This window comes from Leishmania braziliensis, chromosome 25, assembly GCF_000002845.2.
Source record: "Leishmania braziliensis MHOM/BR/75/M2904 complete genome, chromosome 25".
In the NCBI taxonomy this organism is placed as follows: domain Eukaryota; phylum Euglenozoa; class Kinetoplastea; order Trypanosomatida; family Trypanosomatidae; genus Leishmania; species Leishmania braziliensis.
This window is the reverse complement of record NC_009317.2, coordinates 657,961-676,227: the sequence shown is the minus strand read 5'-3', so window position 1 is coordinate 676,227 and position 18,267 is coordinate 657,961. Positions and strand designations below refer to the sequence as shown.

The window sequence follows — 18,267 nt, the reverse complement described above, 5'->3', positions numbered from 1 at the left end:
AGAACGGTAGAGCACACATCCAACAGCGACACAGTACCTCGACAATACACCACTCGCATCATAACGGCTATCGCAGGGCAGACGACACAACACATTCGCAGAGAGTCACACGCCACCACTGCTTGCCTCCATTCGAAGCAGCTGCCCTGCTTCATCTCTTCGAGCGCCACTCACTGAGGCTTCTTCGTCTCAGTTGGCACACACGCACACACGCCCACGACGGTCGCCACGGTCCTTCCACCTGTTGCTCAAGCGGTCATGCCGGAGAGCTTCTCCGCTGGAGAATCTGGAGAAGCATCCACCGCCTTCTTGGACAGCGCGCCCGCTTCGCGCGCGGCCCTCTTCGCCGCCTCGTACTGCTGGTAGTAGTTGTGCACCTCCGTGTCATCTGCGTACTTAAGCGCCAGGTCTGGGCGCTGGTACCAGTTGGGGACAAAGAGGACGAGGCACACCGCCGTCGCTACACACACGCCGACGACGGTGACGAGCACGCGGCCCATCCAGTATGCGATCGGAAAGGAGACCACCACCGATCCCCACAGAATGCGCTGGAACATGTCCGTGCAGTACTCCTGATCCCGAAGTGACATGGGCGAGAAGAGACCAGAGACCCATCGTGCGGCGGGGTGCACCTTGCGCGGTGCCGGCGCAATGTGATGCGCCTCGGGTGTTGCAGCAGCCTTCATGAATGGCGAACAATGAGCGCGGTGTCTGACGACGGTGGTGGGAAGAGGATAAAAAAACACCACAAAGACTCAGCAGGCGATGAGAGAAGGTGGGGCGAAGATGATCGCTGCCGCTTCCGGTGCCACGCAAAGAGAGGAAAGTCGTACTTTAGAGACTGCACACACATGCAAAGTTGCCATACACACACAGACAGAGCGAGAGAGCGAGTCAGCAGCAGCAGCAGAAGGGGCATCCGTTAGGAGGCACGTTAAGCAGTCACAACGACAGCAGTGGAGAAAGAGAAACGGGACCAGAAGACGCGAGAGAAAAAGGGAGAGGGAAGGAGGGGAAAAATGGAGATGCAAAGGGTTAGACAAAGAGAGAGAGAGGATTGGCCGGCTGCAAGTGCTTCTCAACGCCACTGTGCAGGGCAAACCGAGATGCAGCGAAGAAACGAGCCAGCAGACGCAGTCAGAGTGGGGCCACTGCCTGTCGCCTTGTGAGCCCCTGCAGCACACCACCAAAGTGTAGAATCGTGTGAACGGGTCGAGATGGCAAAGGGGAAGGGGGAAGCGAGCGAGCAGGAAAACTCAAAAGGCAGACACCGAGCTGAAGAAAAAAACGCTCCTCTCTCCTCCACTGACGCACGCCTCCCTCCTCCTCCCCCACCCACATTTCCTACGTGCCCTTCAAGCCGTACGTGTGCGCGCACGCTGGCTCGTCTATGTTGCTCTTGGTCATCGCTGTAGTAGCAAAGGGGAAGGAAGCAATCGACCAGGGGGAGCGAGGAGAGAGCACGTACGTCCTAAATCGAAATGTGCACACACACACACACACTGCCCCTCACTGCAAAACCAGCAACTCAACTCAGCGGGTAGGTGTCCTCCTACAGCACTGTAGCTGTAAGACCCGGGGCCACCACCACCATTGTCCTACCGCCTCGTGGTCATCCACTACACCCCCACAACGCTTTTCGCCTTCCTCTACTACTGCCTCTTCTTCGCATATTTGACGCGGTAGACAGTAATCCAGTGCAGCATTGCTGTCACGGCGTTCTGATGAAAGGCAAGATCAGTGGAGAAAGATGCAGCAGTGGATGTGCTGGCGCTGCCATCAGCACCACCACAACTCCTAGGGGAGTCAAAGATGACTTGCGCGTCAGAGAAGGCCTCTGTCTCCTCTGAGTTGTACTGCGGAGGGTTGCGTCGCATGAGGAGAGTCGCAAACGTCAAGGCTAGCGCCCGCTCGTTCGCCCCATTCACATCCTGGTTCGCCAGCAGTCCGCAGCAGAGGTCAAGTATCCAGAGCAGAATGCCGCGAAGGTATGGCGGCATGCCCTGCATGTACCCGACAGGGTCGCAGTTGAAGAAGGATGAATCGAAGACGACGATATCCATCTGCGCCAGCCAGATGAGTATGGCCCCCATGATGACAGCCGGAGGTGAGCGCAGCAGCACCTCCGGCAAGCGCGTCACGCTGTTCGGGAAGAGAGCTTCCGCAGTAGCGACATTGGATGACCCGAACTTGTCTGACCCTGGGGCGTAGCGTGCTGGCTGTGCAGAGGACACGGGTGGTTGGTACTGACGCGAAGGTGGTGCCTTCTTAGCGTCTGGTAGCGAGGTCCAGTAGCTGGAGATTGTCGCGGCCATATTCATCTGATCAATCAGCGCCTTCGTCAGTCTCATCGTCTCCGACATGACCAGCTCGTTATGGGAACGGTAGTTGACGGCCTTGCCGAGAAGTAAATGCACGACGGCGGGGCTGGTGTACCCCTGTTGCCGAATGAACGCGTGCTTTAGCACCTGTAGCATGAGAGGGGCACTGTACTCTCCGAGGGGAGAATCCTGCACTGTCAGTGGAAGGCATCCCGGCAGGCGCTGCTTAAATAGATCCTGCTTTGGTGAAATGACCGCGAAAGTCACGAAGTACTTGAGGACACCGTTCACGGAGAGCACCACCATTTGTTCATACTCCCACAGCACAGCGCGCGGGGGCTGCTGCATAACGAGGCGTACGTCCACCGACTCCCCACGGCGCAGCTCCGCCTTCTCCAGCTTCGCCTCCATGAACTTGTCTTCCACCTGCACGCCGTCAATGACGGTCTGGGTCTGCGTGATCTCGACAGTGAAAGGTTGCGAGCCGTTGTTCTGCACAGTGACCGCTGCAGAGAACACCTTCGCGTTCTCGGTGACGTCGTCGAGGTAGTCACCCACGAACCGGTAGTGCGGGTTCGTCACAGTTGCGCTTGGCACGTACTTCAGCGTGGGCAAGACACGACGCAGCTGCGCCAGTCCGATCGGGTCGTCGTGATTTGTGCGCGGAATCACGTTGGACGCTTTCGCCTGCAGCTCTGTTGTGAGCACGTCAAAGGCGAGTCGCTGGCACCGCGCCGACCAGGCACTGCCGGCGTTGACGCAGAGTTTTCGAATGCTGCTCAGCACCGGCTCAGGGATGTCCTGATCCGGGTACATGTAGCCGTAGAGGAAGGGGTTGATCTGCGAAGAGTGGAAGGTGTCAAGGCGTTCCTGGGCTTTTTTTATCGCCTTGGCGTCAGAGGGTAGCGGCTGCGTGTGGATGCTATTGCGTCGAGCGCTGAGAAAACACTCAGTCAGCTCTCCCGTGGTGAGCCCATAGCTCGCCGAGGGCGGGGTCAGCGCCGCCACGTTGGTGCTCACACGCACCACGGGAGGGAGGCTGCTGAAGTCGTCAGGAGTAGACATGAAGGCCAACAACGCGACGAGCCAGATCGCTAAAGGGGAAGAAGAAAAACAGAAAATAGTAAGGCAGAAAGAGAGCCGCACACACGCAGCAGAGGAGTTTAGTGTCCCTCCCTGCGTAGCACGTGTACAGCGCAGCCCAGCAATGAGTAAGTGAAAGGAGAAAGGGGACTCGTAGCTTTGCTCAGCGACGCGCACAGAGGCACAAAGAGGAATGAAGAGGGAAGCGCACACGCGGAGTCGGTCGTGCACTACCGCGCAGCTTTTGTGCTTTGGCTCACTCGGCCCACATGAATGAACGCGTGTGTGAGGGTGGGGGGCGAAGAGGAGTGAGCGCCACCGCACCAACGGCGGTGTCACGACGTCGTCGGGTGAAAGAGGAAGGGACAGACAATATTGCAGGTGAGAGCGAGAGGAAGAGGGGTGAAATGTCGGAGGAAGAGAAAAGAGAGAAGACACAGACACAACTTTACTGTCGATGCGATAGTCGCAAGCTGACAACACCGAGTGCGCCTTCTCGCTTGCATGGCATAGGCACACAGACAGGGAGACGTCGCACTTGGCAAGGCGGCGCCAGAGAGGTGAGAAAGGAAAGACAAGTGCGCAGGGGTGAGTGGATCGTGTGCAGCGACCCTCGCACATTCTCGCATCCCCGCCCTGCCGCTCCACATCAGCCTACATGCACGTGGGTGCTGTCACTTGAGCACCGATCGGAAGGCCGATTGGTCGTTGCGCACATCAGTGCGGAGGCGACCCCCATGCGTGCGCCTCCCGCTTTTCAGATGGGCGGCTGAAATAATCGTCCGAAGTGCAAACCCGTTCAGGATTGGAAGAGGGGGAAGAGGAGCGAGGGAGACAGAAAGAGGGAATGGGAGACGAATGAAAGTGCTCACTGCAGCCGCACATGCACACTTACACCGCAGGTGTCACTTCTACTGCGTATCGTGATGGGAGGAGAACAGCTTGAGCAGTTCGTCATTCAGGAAGGCAATGCTATCCGAGAAGGTGATCAGTTGACTTCCGTGTGGATCGATCTCCCCCACCATGGACTTTACCGCCTCCTCTGACTTGCTTGGGTCTAGCTCACGCACGATGGAGGCGAACTCGAAGCCGTTCACAATGCCGTTCTGGTCTCTGTCGTGTCGCCGGAATATCTCTACGTAAGGCTCCAAGAAGCGCACGTGCCCGTCCAGCTGAAAGTCTAAAAGTAACCGCACAAAGTCCTTGCACAGCAGCTGCGGGTACACCGCCGTCGGCGATAGCCTCAGCTCCTCTTTTCTGCGTCGCTGCAGCTTTGGCGAGGACTGGCGGTAGAGATACTGATGGATAATGCTCGTGATGAGGGCAGTGTCGTCTGCATTGTACATGTAGTTGACCACTTCCTTCCACGCGTCCTCGGCAACCGGGCCGTTCATTAACTTCTGGAGTGCTCGGTTCAGCTCCATCACACCGTCGTGCGGCCGCTTCGCCCTGATGTGCATGTGCAAGAGCTCCTTCACCGCCTCACGCACGTGCTGCTGGACAAAGCGGAACTCCTCATCGACCTCGTTGCGCAACACTTTGCCAAACACGGCAACGTCGTTATCCTCCGGCGCGTAGCGTCGCACGGCCTCCACAATGGCGGTGGCCCACTCTAAAATAATTTCCCTCAGTCCATACTTCTGGTTCAGGTAGGTGTACATGTGCTGCTCCATTGTCTCGCGCGGCAGCTGGTTCTGCTTGCACTTGCCGTCGTACTTGACTTTAGAGGTGTAGATGTCTTCGATAATTTCTTTCAGCTGCTTCAGAGAGAGCACCTTCGTGAAGGTCGGCCTCCGCGCCTTCGGCTCCGAGGACAGCCGCTGTGAGAGCTGCGTGAACCCAGCCGGCGGCAGTGGCTGCGGGGAGACGCCTAGACGGCTCACGTCCATGTGGGTGGTGTTTCTCGTGCTCGCCAATGGAGTTGCTCCATGCGACGCGCTGGCACTCGCACGACCGCCACACGGCGCCTCCTCCCTTCCGCGCCCCAAGTCCTCCACCTCACGCAGAGACCCATGCGCCTCTTCTTCAGGAACACGCTGGACGAGAGACCGGATGTCCTCCATGGCGTCCTGCACGTCCCGCTTCGTGCGCGCCAGTCTGCTATTACGATCTCGCAGTATGCGGCGCCAGTGCGTGTCGTACTGATCCATCATTGCCGACTCGTAGCGCTGCAACGCCTGCAGCTGTCGGCCGAGAACGTCGTGGCCATCCTTAAAGGCGTGCCGGATGACATCGCCAAAGCAGAACTCGTAGAGGAGGCGCCGCGCTTTGAGCACTTCGCCCTCCTGCGCGAATGCGTCCTCCTCCGCCGCCGTCAAGCACGAGACGTGCTGCACGACGCGGTTCATGTAATCAAAAAACTCCTGTGTCGTGAAGGCGTCTTGGCGGCTGACATCGGCGAAGAGGCTTTCGATCCCTGCCGAGTCCGTCGTTGTCCAGTACGCGTTGTCCACCAGCGCCGTCCTTGCGGCCGCAGCGATGTCACGGTTGGCAGCACCGGCCTCCTCGTCCTCCCCCTCTGTCGGATCCACCAGGGTGATGCCGTTCAAGCAGGTAAGGTTGGGAAGCTCCATGACCAGCTGCTCCTCCGTCTCCTCCGCCGGTGCTGGAAAACTCACGGAGAGGGAAGAGAGGCGTGGCAGCGACTGCAGACCGTGCAGAATGGGGCGAACACCCTCAAGAGGGTTGGAACTGAGGTCGAGTGTTTCCAGCTTGGCCAGGGCCGACAGGTCCATTGGGAGGTCATGGAGCTCATTGTGTGACACGTTCAGGCAACGCAAGTGCGGCATCTTCGCTAGGAGAGGCACCAACGCGTCGAGCGAAGTCAAGCGCATGCCAGACAGCGACAACTCCGCCGAATCCAACTTGTCACGGATGATATTCTCTGCCTTGAAGGACGACATTGTGACCGTACTTCGCGCCTCCCTTCTCTCGCTCTCTCCAACAGGGCCCAAATAAGCAAATACCCACGTGTGCGCGTATAGGAAAGTTGCACGCTTGACTCGGGAGTCGACTCGAGAGAGAACTTGTGGATGATTCACTGCTGTATGGTGTGTGCTTATGCAGGCGCTCCTTCAACCAGCACACGGGCCTGTTCAGTTGTGTACGTTTGAGAGTACGCTGCGTACGCGAGCGTGGGCCCAACCAGTGAAAGCACACATACACGCGACGGAGATGGACAACAGCGCTGAAGAGGGAAGAGACAAGGAGAACGAGGGAGTGGGGGGGGAGAGAGCGGCGTGCCGCCCACCCTAGCCCAGTCTCTTCCATTGAGAAGGCTCGCACAGGAGGGAAGGCGACCACATGACAGCAAGGGGGTCGGTAGAGCTGCAGGAGAGAGGGATTAGGCACCACCTAGTGAGGAGAAAAGCACGGAGCTCCTTATCCCCTACCCAGTCTGCCACGTAATCGCTCCCCAACGGCCCCTCATCAATACATTCTCTTTTCGGTTGAAACCGTCGCCATTGAGAACGCGAGACCAGCGTCTGTGCAACCGCCGCGCGGGCACGTCGCGGCGGCAGCAACACACGAGTACACATGACGCCGTCCTATCCCCAGACAGCTCTTCACGCCTTTCTCTTCGACGGCACGCGTTGTCTGCCTCGTGTTGAAATCGCGCTGCACATCGCAGCGCAGACGGAAATAGAAAAGTATGCACACCTCGACGGCAACGGAGCCGCCCAGCACGACGGAAGACGTGTGCGCCGGTGCGTATATACACGAACACACACGTACAAACAAGAGCATCACTGAGTCCTTGTGACGAGCTTCAGCGAGCCGCCGTCGCCGCCCCCTCCTCTAACTTACACGGGGGCTGCACTGCTGTTGGAAGATGCGGTGGCGTCATCCATCGCAGTCCCGACACGCGGTGGTTCCTTGGCGACGTAGAAGTACAGCGGCACTAACGACTGTGTCGTGATATGCTGGCGGCAGAACGGGCACACCGCCTCCTGTGGGTTCGACTGGATCCACTCAGCGATGCACCGCCAACAGAAGATGTGGCCGCAGTTGGTCGCCGTCGGGCACCTGCGATTGCTGAAGCACAGCATGCACTTTCCAGTCCGCGCGTCCTCGGCGTCCTCGTCGCTGCTGGCGGTGGCAGCTGCCTCGGTCGATCGCTTGCTCTCGCGAGACGTGCGCTCCTTGTTGTATCGCCAAAGACGCACGACCAGCTCCACCAGTAGCACGAGGCCCAGTACCACGTACGAGCCAGGGGCACCATCACTGTCCTGCAAGGCCCGCGACGGCTTCAGGCTCAGGAATCGAATGCGTACAATGTGATGAGGAAGAGTGCCAAAACGCTCAAAGAGGAATAGCGCACAGAGCACCACCTTCTTCAGCACCTCCTCAACATCGGCTGTGGACATGTCAGGGAAGAACTTGCGGGCCGACACGAACACCACCGTCGGCTCAATAAGCTGCAGCACAGCGAGCAGGAACACGCGTGCTGGTCCTACCGTCTGCCAAGGATGGGCCTTCACCACGGGGAGCAGGTCGCAGAACTCCTGGCCGAGAGTCTGCACGCGGGACATTGAAAAGAGAGTGTAGAGGGAGGAGGCTACGGCAGGGATGTGCGTGTCGTACTTATTCGTGAGATGCGCACCGAACGTGTTGATCATCAGCTCTGTGATCGGACGCGCGATTTGCATGTCGCTAATGTGAGCATCCTTGTACAAGGAGCGCAGGATGAAAGGAGCAGTGGCCGTCTGCATGTTTCTCCTGCCACGGTACAAGAGAAGCACTACGTATAGGGAGGATGGGCAAGGGCCTACACCCCAGCGCAACACGTGAATGAGGAGTACGTGGGCCTCTCCGTTCTCAGAGGTGTAGGGAGTAGATATACTGATGCACAGAGGTGCGTATGCGTGGTTGGGATTATTGGGGCGATTGTGAACAGTGTGAGAAAGAAAGGAGGAAGCAGAGTGGCGAGTGTACATCAGAGGCTTTGAGGAGCAAAGCAGCGCACATCGCAAGTGCCAGCAAGTGTCCGAGGAGGGGGTGCGCACAAGCGAAGAGACAACCAGGAGGAGGAGAGCGATGCCACAACGCGAGAGAAGTGAGGAGATACATGCAAGCGGGTGTGCCATGAAGACGCAGCGCAGCTGGATGGTCCCGATCCCTTTCAGTAGAGTACCAACGTCCGTGAGCCATTTCACATACCAACGTGACGGAAAAGTGCGGAGCTGGGCAAAAAGCGGCGACATCGAGAGCGGATGTTCGCGCTTCAGCCGCCGTCGCCACCTTGCACGCACGCATGTGGACAGAAAGAAAGAGAAGAATGCCCATCAGCATCCGAGCACGCGCTTATCCATCCCGTAAGACGATACGCAGGCACAGAGAAAGCAAAATCGAACAGGCGGGGGCGTCAGGAAGCACATGTGCATGACTTAGCTGACCACTCTACCTATGTATAGAGAGGGTATGAAGGGCATCGAAGCGATAAGATGGCGGTCAATGAGGAGACTGGGAGAGAGCATACGAAGAGCACACACACGATCGCTTTGTTGCAATTTTCCACCGTGCCCATTCGCTGCCATGCGGCCATCAGCTCAGCTCAGCTCCACTCGGCCCCCGGCCTGTCGCAGACCCGTCGCGTGGTGCGAAGCAGCCGTAGACACACGCGCGTTACAGCAATGCCGACTCAGCGAACTGAGCACGGCCCCCCTGCATCAGACTCTACCCACCCACGCCCCGCAGGTTGCCTCACCGCCGCTCCCCCATCCTGCCGCCCGCCACCTGGTGCACCCCTCGGGATGGCGCAGACTCCCCAGAGCACTAGACAGCGAGGGCCGGGCGGGACACGCTCGAGCCACGCTGGCACTCGGCCCATCATGCGGGTGGGACAGACGTGCGCAGTGTTGCGGGTCGCTCCGACGCAGCGCCAACCAGGACCCCACCGCCGACATCAGCAGCGATGCATCGCTCTGACCTCCCCACGTCGTGGGTGCTTGACCGTGTCGCCACCAGAGGCGGTTCCGCATTGGCAGCGATAGGGGGAGGGGGGGCAGCATGGCTTCCCCACACAGAGTGGGGGTACTCGACCCTGGGTGCCACGCACTGAGGTGGGTCTCTCGTCACCAGTGGCACGGATGTACATAAGAAAACTCGAGCAGACGTACGCATGTATTTTGAGTCTTTAGCAGCAGCAAAGAAGCACGTGTACCAGCGTACACACACCCTCACATCACCCTGCAGATCAAGCACTGCATGCGACTCACGATGTCGGTAGTCGCAGCACAGCGCCGGTAACGAGAGCGGAGGAGGGGTGAGGGAAGGGTAAAAGACGGCGGCCCCACTTCCATCTACTTTGAGCCTGTTTTGGACGTGGAGGAAGAGGGGGGGGGTGCTCTCCTCGATGGAGTCCTGAAGAGAACCCAGACAACGCTGTCGTTGAAGAGGGTGAGACTTGTCGCTTCCCCTCTGCCCCTCTCTTCCTTCCTCTTGCGCAGGCACATAGATACGTGCGCCAGTCGCTAGTCCCACCATACGGTGAAGAGGGTGTGAAAAGAATGTGCGCGAAGCTCAAGAGCGAAGTCGGTGCTTCGACGCTGCCACTGTTGTGCCGCAGTAACGAAAAACGACTACGGTTTGCCCAATGGCTTGTGCCTCACGTGCACAGCGTTTCTGAACGTGAGGCACAAGACATCGGCAGTATCCGCGCAAGTCGGGAAATCTTCATGAAGACTGCAGCCCATCGCTACCACGGCGCTGCTCCTTTCATGGGTGTCAGACATCGCAGTCATTGTAGAGAGCTGCATGCAAAGATTCTGTGTTGGTCATGGGGGGCAGCGAAGGTGCATTGTCCACGTCATCGCAGGCATTCGCCTCGATCACCACCTCAGTGCGGGTGCCTCTGCACGACATCTCCTCTTCCTCACGCCAGCCGGTCAGCGCTGCCCGCACGTTCGCGAGCACGCTGCCGTGGGTAAAGACGTTCTCCTCCAAGTCCTTTGCGGCGTCCCCAGAGGTGAGGTTTCGCGAAATGAGGTAGGTGTGGTAAAGCGCCAGAGACCACGCTAGTAAACCAAAGATGAATGAAAGCACAATTAGGATGGGCTCCAGGCAGTACGTGTCGATGAGGGCGGAGGTGAAGGCGCTGGGGCGATCCTCGTTGACGGATGATACCTTGCTATGCCGGATGACGCGCTGCACGAGACTTTGAATACCGCCGCAGAGGGCCGTAAACAACATCACGGAGAGCACCCAGACGAGCACAAAGTAAGACCGGTAGTTCTTCGCGCCGATGCAAGTGCCAGTCCACGGACAGTGGTGATCGCGGCGAGCCACACAACGATCACAGTAGCGGCAGTGCACTCCACGATAGGGACGGTAGACGTTACAACTATAGCACCATTTCACCTCTAGCCGAGCTTGATGGGCGTGACCGTGTTGGTCCACATACTCCCGCTCGCACCAGTGCGACTCGTGTGGAGGCGCGCCAGGTGGTGGGGGCGGCTGCCGCTGTTTGACGCCCGGGTCTGACAAGCCGCACAGAAGCAAAACCATCACTGAAATTAGTGCTGTCACCCCAACGATTATGCGAGCGGCCATGACCTCGTTCGTGAAGAAGACAAACAGAAGCGAGCAGGTCGCGATCAGGACCACGCTTGCCGTCATGATGCGCCAGTCGGGGCCGACAAAGATGCGACCATTCAAGAAGACCTTAATGTTCCCATCGCTCCTTGGCGATGCAGAAAGCGGCATTCACGTCAACCCAAACTCAAGGGGAGTCCAACACAGCACGAATTAGTCAGTACAGCAACTCCCTCTCTCTCAAGGGTAAAGGGGGAACGACGACGAAAGTGAAGGAAAGAGGCAGAGAGAGAAGCACAAGAAGAGAAAAACAGGGGGGAGGCGGATGGTGCCGTGGGGCGTGCATCGACGCACAGAAGAGTGCGACACAACAAGCAACAGGCGAAAAGAAAAATGGTACACCGCACGCAGTTTCCGAGCAACATAAACGCGCCGATCGACGCGCACCGACTTGCCCCGCACACGTGTGCTTAAGTTGTGCCTTTATGAGTACGTGGAGGGGTGGGTGAAAGGGCACCTCCTCGTCCTTTACTCTGCGATTAATCTATCCGTCAGTGCAGCGCCGACAAAGGGTGGGAGGAGGGTGGAAGGGCTACAGTAAGGGTATGGTCACGTCTGACCTACGCGCACAACCACAAAGCGCACGGATCAACACAAGAGATGAAACGATAAAGCTAGAAGAGAGCGCAACAGTGTAATCCTCTCACCTTTGGTTGGCCGCCAGCGGGTGCGTCACCTGATAGGGCGAAGAGATAGCAGACACCGCGAGAGATTAGCGCGCGCGCAGTAACGTAGTGCGCAGTTGGTGATATGAATAAGCAAAGATGAAGGCGTGGGTGGGGTCCGCGAAAAGAGAGCCAAAGAGGAAAAGCGGCAGCGACAAGACAAGACGAGGAAAAATTACAACGGAAAGAGAGAAAAGAAGGGCTGCTGGACGGAGAGCTCGATGGTGTACTAAACACGTGTCCAGCGCTGCGCTTGACGGATTGCGTGGGTGTGCGGGCGAATAGAGAGAAGGGAAGGGAGAGTAAAGCGGCCTGCGCAGGTCTGTAGGAGCTCACCAGTGAAGAAAGCGACAGCCAGCACGAAAATAAAGACAGAAAACAGCTCAGCACACAGTAGTTGAGGCACTGGGTGGCAACAGCGCGGGGAAGCGCACCAGCGATGCTGTCTGTGGTATACGTATCACTGTATTTCGAGAAGAGCACGGATTGAAGAGCGGCTTGGGGCTTTCTTTCTAGTTCTTAGTTTTTGAGAAGAGTGTGGGCGTTAGTGGGTGCAAGGAGGGGAGACGGTTGGAGGTGAGTAGAGTCCAATATGTAGTGGGTGTACAGGCTAATTCCTTACGGGCTGCGGCTAACTCCCATCAACAGATACACGCGCGGACTCAAGCTGAAGGATCGACACGACTCAGACGGAGGAAGAAAGAAGATGACAATGGACGTTAAGCGGCACGAAGGGTGTGTCTGCAGAGGGTGTGGGAAGGTCCCTCTGAAGCACTGCAGTGAGTAGCGGCAGTGATGGGAAGGGGCATGAAGAACGGCGGTGGAACTGCCGCCAACCATGGGCCTTCATAAGTACATACGTGGCTTGATAAGAAACTGCAGCGGCACTGGTGGGGAAAGGGGGCGGGGGGACGGTGCCATCTGTGCAAGCCATTCTCCACCACGGTCACCCTCTCCTCTCTTTGAAGCCCTGAGAAAGGTGAGCAAAGGAGAGGGATGGCGCACGATAGTCAAAATTAGAGCGAAAGCAGAGGACGAAAATGTGTGCGGGCAAGACAAGCACCACCACACACCGGCACACACCGACAGCTGCGCACAGGCGCACAACAGCAGCGTCATGCCGTTCATCAACTTCGCACGTGGTAAAGCAACGATACACCGCCACATGCACCGTCCTTCATCCCCTGTCTGCCGGCACACGAACACAGCAAGAGGGAGAAGGGTGCCTCAGAGCACACTCTTGCAGAGTGTTGGTAAACGCTTTGATGCATGGCATGAAGAGCACGTGGGCATCGCCAATTCCTCGGCCGGCACTTATCAGTCAGGGATGGAGAAGTAGTCGCAGAAATGCTCGCCTATGTGATCCTCTCGCTGCCAGTGCAACCGGTACACGTTGCGCACCTTGAAGCCGTACTTCACAAGACTAGCCTCGATGTTGACGATTTGGTTTAGAGTCCACGGCAGACAAAGCACGCGCTTCTCACCACCCCCTTGCGCGGCCGCGTCCGCAATCATCTCCTCCACCACCTGTCGCACATGGCCCCAGCCAATCTGTGCCTCACCCTTCGTTGCCGACAACTCCGTAGGGTTGTAGATGCAGCGGAGCTCATACGGGATGACAGCTCGCATAATGGTGGCTCCCCACCCCACATCAGCGCCTGCCGGATACAGCATCGGCGGCTCCGCAGAGCTGTTGCGCAATATGTCGAGGAAGCGGTGATGCAGCCCAAGTGCAGGGAACGTGTTGCTCTTGAGCGGGAAGAAGGCTGCTGGTACGAGTTTGTCGATCTTGTCGAAGCTGACGCCCTCCATGATGATGCCGTCACAGACCTCCGCGATGGATCCGACTTGAGCAAAGAACACTCTCTCGCCGGCCTGCGGACACGGAATGACAATGACGGTGACGCTGTGCTGCGGCAGCACCATCTCAACCATGTTCACCGCGTAGCAGGCGTCCCCTGCGGCGTCGTTGTACCGCACGCACGGCGGTGGCAAGAGGCTAGCGTATGCTGGTGGCACCTCCGCCACGGTGTGTAGCAGGGTGATGCCACGGAAGTATTCCATGATCTCGCGCCGGCGGTAGCGCCGCCAGTAGCGGAAGTACCAGTACACGAGGTTGTCCGTGTGAAGCGAGGCGTACACGAGGCAGCACAGCACCACAACCAGCAGAAAGCCCAGGCGCATCGTGCGCTGGTACATGGTTGCCACGTGAAAATTCCGCAGGACCTCCCTTTCGAATTGTTCGCGCTCCACCACGGCTTCCAGCATGGCTTGTGCGGCAGCACTGCCTTGCCTCGACGAGGTCGACGCGTGGGCAACGAAGGTGCCGCGGTGAGCAGGGAACGTCTTCGCTGCCTTGCCGAGCCACTCCGCTATCTTGCGGTGCTCCTCCTCCACACTACGGTTGTAGAGCCACGACTTTCCACCTTGCAGCCCACGAATGCCGTTGATGAGGCGGATCAGCAGGACGTGGCGCACAATCGGCAGCTGTAGCCATGGTGCGCCTGGCATGGGGACGTAGCTGTCCAACACATCGCGTATGACTTTGCGCGGAATGTACTTTCTGCCCCTGTACCGCTTGTTGATCGAGTAGCATTGGGCGTAGAGCAGCTGACTCGCCCTGTCGAAGCGCAGCCGCTTGGGGAAGCTGTGCCGATAAATCGCTAGCATGGTGCTCATGGTAGGCGAAAGAGATACCTAAGCAAGCGTACACGAGAAGCGCTGCCAGAGGGAGCGGGGGTATGCTGGGCTTAGCAGATGGGGCTGTGGGGAGTAAAATCGACTTGCGCGCTTTTGGTGGTGCGGTCCTCACAAAGAATTCAGTCGAGCTTCCACAGCTTCTCTTTCTCCGTTCGTGGTCCCTGGGAGCTGCGGAGCGGAGAGGGAGGGAACAACGGTCAGCAGTGCATGAATGGAAGAGGAGAAGGGTGTGTCTGAAGCACACGCTGGTCAAGTCGGTACTCCGCCAAGAACTCCGCACACGACGCGATGCCTCGACGCTCACACGAGTAAGCACACGCGCACCTGCGTTAAGCGCGCACACGCACGCAAGGGTGACTTGGATACCACAATGCGCCTGTTGTGAAATCTGCAGCCACTGCGGCCTCAGTGTCGTATGACCCTCCTCGTAGTGGAATCACCGCCTTCCTCCAAGTCCCGACACACAATGATGAGAAACGAAGAGGCAGCCTGTGGAGGATAGCGGGGCACAAAGGGCGTCCACGCATCGATATACAGAAGAACGGCACTGGGCACCAGTAGTCACTCCGTGATGAGTCAGCGTACAATGAGCGAAGGAGAAGGATGAGGGCAAAGAGAGGACAGTGGGCTAACGCATGCAATAAAGTAGACATGGAGGGGGCACGCAGCAGTCCCCCCCCCCCCACACACACACACACAACACCTTCACACGGCCTTCCATAGCAAAACGCTGGTGCGACCTGCGCGCGTCGCGAGAAGACGAGGCCTAGACGAAAAAGTGTGGGGATGGGGAAGAGCGGTAACTCCTGATGCTGTTGCCTCGGCTGCAACACAACATGCACTTGGTCGGACAGGCTCGTTTGCGGGGGAACCACTACGCAAGAGACGGACCCACTGCACTAAGTGCACGCATCACCTCTCCATCTCGCTCTCCCTTTCCTCCAAGGCGGTATTTTCCAGGCTTGCATCTCTTTTTTGCCTTAACTGGTCGTTTCGAGTTACGGAAGCATCAAAGCGAGCCTCCCCGCGGCTCGCAGAGAGAGAGAGAGGCAGGAGTGGAAGAGGCCATCCAGCACAACAACAGAAGCGCTTCGCTGCCCCGGTCCCATGTGCGTGCCTGCATCGCCCTCCCTGTCTGCGCTGCTGCACAACGCACAAAGGAGAGGGGAAAGGCAGAGAGCAAAAAAAGCATACGAGCAGAGGGAGATGGCCCTAGAGCGGAGACACATACACACACACAGGCGTACCTCTAGGGACGTCATATGATGCTGCGCTTCCGCGTACGTGGCCCGTAGCTGCCCAGCTCCTCGCCAACAAACAGTGAGCTAGACATGGGCAGCGCATGCGCGCCCTTCGATTGCACCTCTTGGCTCGCGAACTCTCCCGTCACTGGATCAAACCCCTCGGGGAGGGCGTAGGGGTCTCTGAAGTTGGTGCGAATCTCGCGTGCCTTGGCTGTGTAGAAGGATATGAGGAAGAAGGCGGGGGTGAAGAGGGCTATCGCGTAAAGGGCAAGAGCGAATTTGTTCTTCTTCAGGGACTCCCGCACATGGCGCTGTGCCAGCGGAGACTCTGCATCCGCCACGACCTCGCGCACCTCCCGCTCTGCCAGCTTCCGCTCTCGCTCCATCGTGGCGCTCCTACAGCTTTGTGAGAGTAGGTACCGAGTCTGTGCGAGTAGGAACAGGCGCTTAGGTCTATCCTGGATAAAGCGGTGTGGTAACCTCCCCCCCCGTACTCCCGCCATGAGACGGCACAAATCACTCGAACGTGCGCCGCCAAGACACCCCAATAACCGATGGAGCACAAAAAGCGAAGAGACGGTACGATATGCTGAAGGGCCGCAATGATGAGGAGAAAGAGGATGGGGGGCGTCGTGTACAGCGCTCCACAAGACGACGAAGGAAGAAGGCAGAGAGAGAAAGTTGAAGGAGGGAGGAAGTAGGCGATAAAGTGAACGAGTTCTACAAACGTGCCTCGCGCGCCGTACCCCTGGTGACGAGAGACCCACCTCAGTGCGTGGCATCCAGGGTCGAGTACCCCCACTCTGTGTGGGGAAGCCATGCTGCCCCCCCTCCCCCTATCCCTGCCAATGCGGAGCCGCCTCTGGTGGCGACACGGTCAAGCACCCACGACGTGGGGGGGTCAGAGCGATGCATCGCTGCTGATGTCGGCGGTGGGGTCCTGGTTGGCGCTGCGTCGGAGCGACCCGCAACACTGCGCACGTCTGTCCCACCCGCATGATGGGCCGAGTGCCAGCGTGGCTCGAGCGTGTCCCGCCCGGCCCTCGCTGTCTAGTGCTCTGGGGAGTCTGCGCCATCCCGAGGGGTGCACCAGGTGGCGAGCGGCAGGATGGGGGAGCGGCGGTGAGGCAACCTGCGGGGCGTGGGTGGGTAGAGTCTGATGCAGGGGGCCGTGCTCAGTTCGCTGAGTCGGCATTGCTGTAACGCGCGTGTGTCTACGGCTGCTTCGCACCACGCGACGGGTCTGCGACAGGCCGGGGGCCGAGTGGAGCTGAGCTGAGCTGATGGCCGCATGGCAGCGAATGGGCACGCTGGAGAAACAGAAAAGACACGTTTTTGCTCCGTCGACTCACCTATGAAGGACGGCCTTTCACCAGGGGTAAAATGGCAGGGGGGTGCGTCGCGGCTGCCAGAGATGAAAGTCCCTCTCAAAGCTCCTCTTTGCGAAATGAATTGGGCAATGCGACTGCCAGCAGCAACGGCACAGGCAGAAAAATACGCAGCGAGGGAGAGAGCACGTCCTGGACAGAAATAAAGACCTTTGCTGAGACAGTAACCTCACTCTAGTTTTTCCACCTTTGGGGCTTTTCGCTTAGGCCACCTGCTCACCGTACAGCAGTGGGATAGGCTTGGTGATGGACACACACATACACACACGTACACCCATCTGCCTCTCAGTCCTACCACTTCCTCACTGCTTCTTCCTTTTCCATTCCTCGCTTTAATGGGACCGTTGCTCTGCCGATTATGTGCCTTCCTAGCTTAGGTGTGCAGGCGCACAGTGACGCTTCAGCTTTGGCATAGCGTGAATGCAACACGGAACTGCAAGATCGCGGGAGGGAAATGAAGAAGGGGGATGTGGCAGAGTGCCAGAGAGGGGGAATCGCAGAGGGACGCCGTAGATCTGCAGAAGAGAGATCCATAAGCACAAAGGGCTACAAGGGTGCATAGCTACACAAGGGCCCACCACCATCACTGACACCAACGACGACAACATTTGGTGAGGAGAAAGAGAGAACAGGAAGGAGGAGGAGGATAGTAAGACGGCACGACACAACTCGACGCAGCGAGGCGGCTCCCATTTTCAACACTCCAAAAACGAAAGCGTAAACAGCTGGGCAGAGAAACTGGCGCTCCGTAGGCCGCGCACCCACAGACGGAGAGAGTCAGCAACAGCGGTAGCAGCAGCATCCTCATCGATACTTCTGGATGTCGCCGTCGTTCTCTTCCCCGCTGATGTTGTACCGCTTCAGGCCAAGCCACTCCGTCCACGTATTCTTACGCTGCGTCATGTACAACTTATAGTCCTTCTCGTTACGCCTCTGCCAAATCGACTTCGACGCCCGCTCCAGCCACTCGTTAGACGCCACGTACTTGACGTACAAGGGTCCTAGATAGGCAGGCATCACAACAAACACGAGCAGGGTCACCGTGAACCACAGGCCAACGCGCCTGGCGGAGCGCAGGCCTGCCCGCTGGATGCTCTGCTTATCTAGCCTTTGCTTTGGGTGGAAGAAATTCTCGTGTCCCCGCGCGTTGGTCGCAGAGGTGTATCCCTCCGGCCGCGGCTCTGTCCCCGGTGCCTTGTTCTCCATGGGGCGCTATCAATACCGACAACGACGAGAGGGGAGGGAGCACAGGAGAAGGCAGAGGCGGTACGCT

At 58.3% G+C, this 18,267-nt stretch overlaps 8 protein-coding genes across 8 annotated transcripts; all 8 read right to left on the bottom strand.

Moving 5' to 3' along the window:
- Nucleotides 1-248: 248 nt before the first annotated feature.
- Nucleotides 249-686, bottom strand: LBRM_25_1910 (conserved hypothetical protein; the record flags this gene model as incomplete). Its single annotated transcript, XM_001565643.1, has 1 exon — nt 249-686. The coding sequence occupies one exon, from the start codon at nt 684-686 to the stop codon at nt 249-251; it is 438 nt and encodes a 145-aa protein (XP_001565693.1).
- A 966-nt stretch (nt 687-1,652) lies between these two features.
- Nucleotides 1,653-3,386, bottom strand: LBRM_25_1900 (conserved hypothetical protein; the record flags this gene model as incomplete). Its single annotated transcript, XM_001565642.2, has 1 exon — nt 1,653-3,386. One exon carries the CDS (start codon nt 3,384-3,386, stop codon nt 1,653-1,655), a length of 1,734 nt encoding a protein of 577 aa, XP_001565692.2.
- A 929-nt stretch (nt 3,387-4,315) lies between these two features.
- LBRM_25_1890 (conserved hypothetical protein) lies at nt 4,316-6,307 on the bottom strand (the record flags this gene model as incomplete). Its single annotated transcript, XM_003723135.1, has 1 exon — nt 4,316-6,307. The coding sequence occupies one exon, from the start codon at nt 6,305-6,307 to the stop codon at nt 4,316-4,318; it is 1,992 nt and encodes a 663-aa protein (XP_003723183.1).
- A 900-nt stretch (nt 6,308-7,207) lies between these two features.
- Nucleotides 7,208-8,608, bottom strand: LBRM_25_1880 (conserved hypothetical protein; the record flags this gene model as incomplete). The annotated part of the gene is made up of 1 exon (XM_001565641.2): nt 7,208-8,608. One exon carries the CDS (start codon nt 8,606-8,608, stop codon nt 7,208-7,210), a length of 1,401 nt encoding a protein of 466 aa, XP_001565691.2.
- Nucleotides 8,609-10,130: 1,522 nt separating this feature from the next.
- On the bottom strand, nt 10,131-11,021 carry LBRM_25_1870 (conserved hypothetical protein; the record flags this gene model as incomplete). Its single annotated transcript, XM_003723134.1, has 1 exon — nt 10,131-11,021. One exon carries the CDS (start codon nt 11,019-11,021, stop codon nt 10,131-10,133), a length of 891 nt encoding a protein of 296 aa, XP_003723182.1.
- Nucleotides 11,022-12,979: 1,958 nt separating this feature from the next.
- LBRM_25_1860 (conserved hypothetical protein) lies at nt 12,980-14,341 on the bottom strand (the record flags this gene model as incomplete). Its single annotated transcript, XM_001565640.1, has 1 exon — nt 12,980-14,341. One exon carries the CDS (start codon nt 14,339-14,341, stop codon nt 12,980-12,982), a length of 1,362 nt encoding a protein of 453 aa, XP_001565690.1.
- Nucleotides 14,342-15,620: 1,279 nt separating this feature from the next.
- LBRM_25_1850 (conserved hypothetical protein) lies at nt 15,621-16,388 on the bottom strand (the record flags this gene model as incomplete). Its single annotated transcript, XM_001565639.2, has 1 exon — nt 15,621-16,388. The coding sequence occupies one exon, from the start codon at nt 16,386-16,388 to the stop codon at nt 15,621-15,623; it is 768 nt and encodes a 255-aa protein (XP_001565689.2).
- Nucleotides 16,389-17,798: 1,410 nt separating this feature from the next.
- Nucleotides 17,799-18,200, bottom strand: LBRM_25_1840 (conserved hypothetical protein; the record flags this gene model as incomplete). The annotated part of the gene is made up of 1 exon (XM_001565638.2): nt 17,799-18,200. One exon carries the CDS (start codon nt 18,198-18,200, stop codon nt 17,799-17,801), a length of 402 nt encoding a protein of 133 aa, XP_001565688.2.
- Nucleotides 18,201-18,267: the final 67 nt, after the last annotated feature.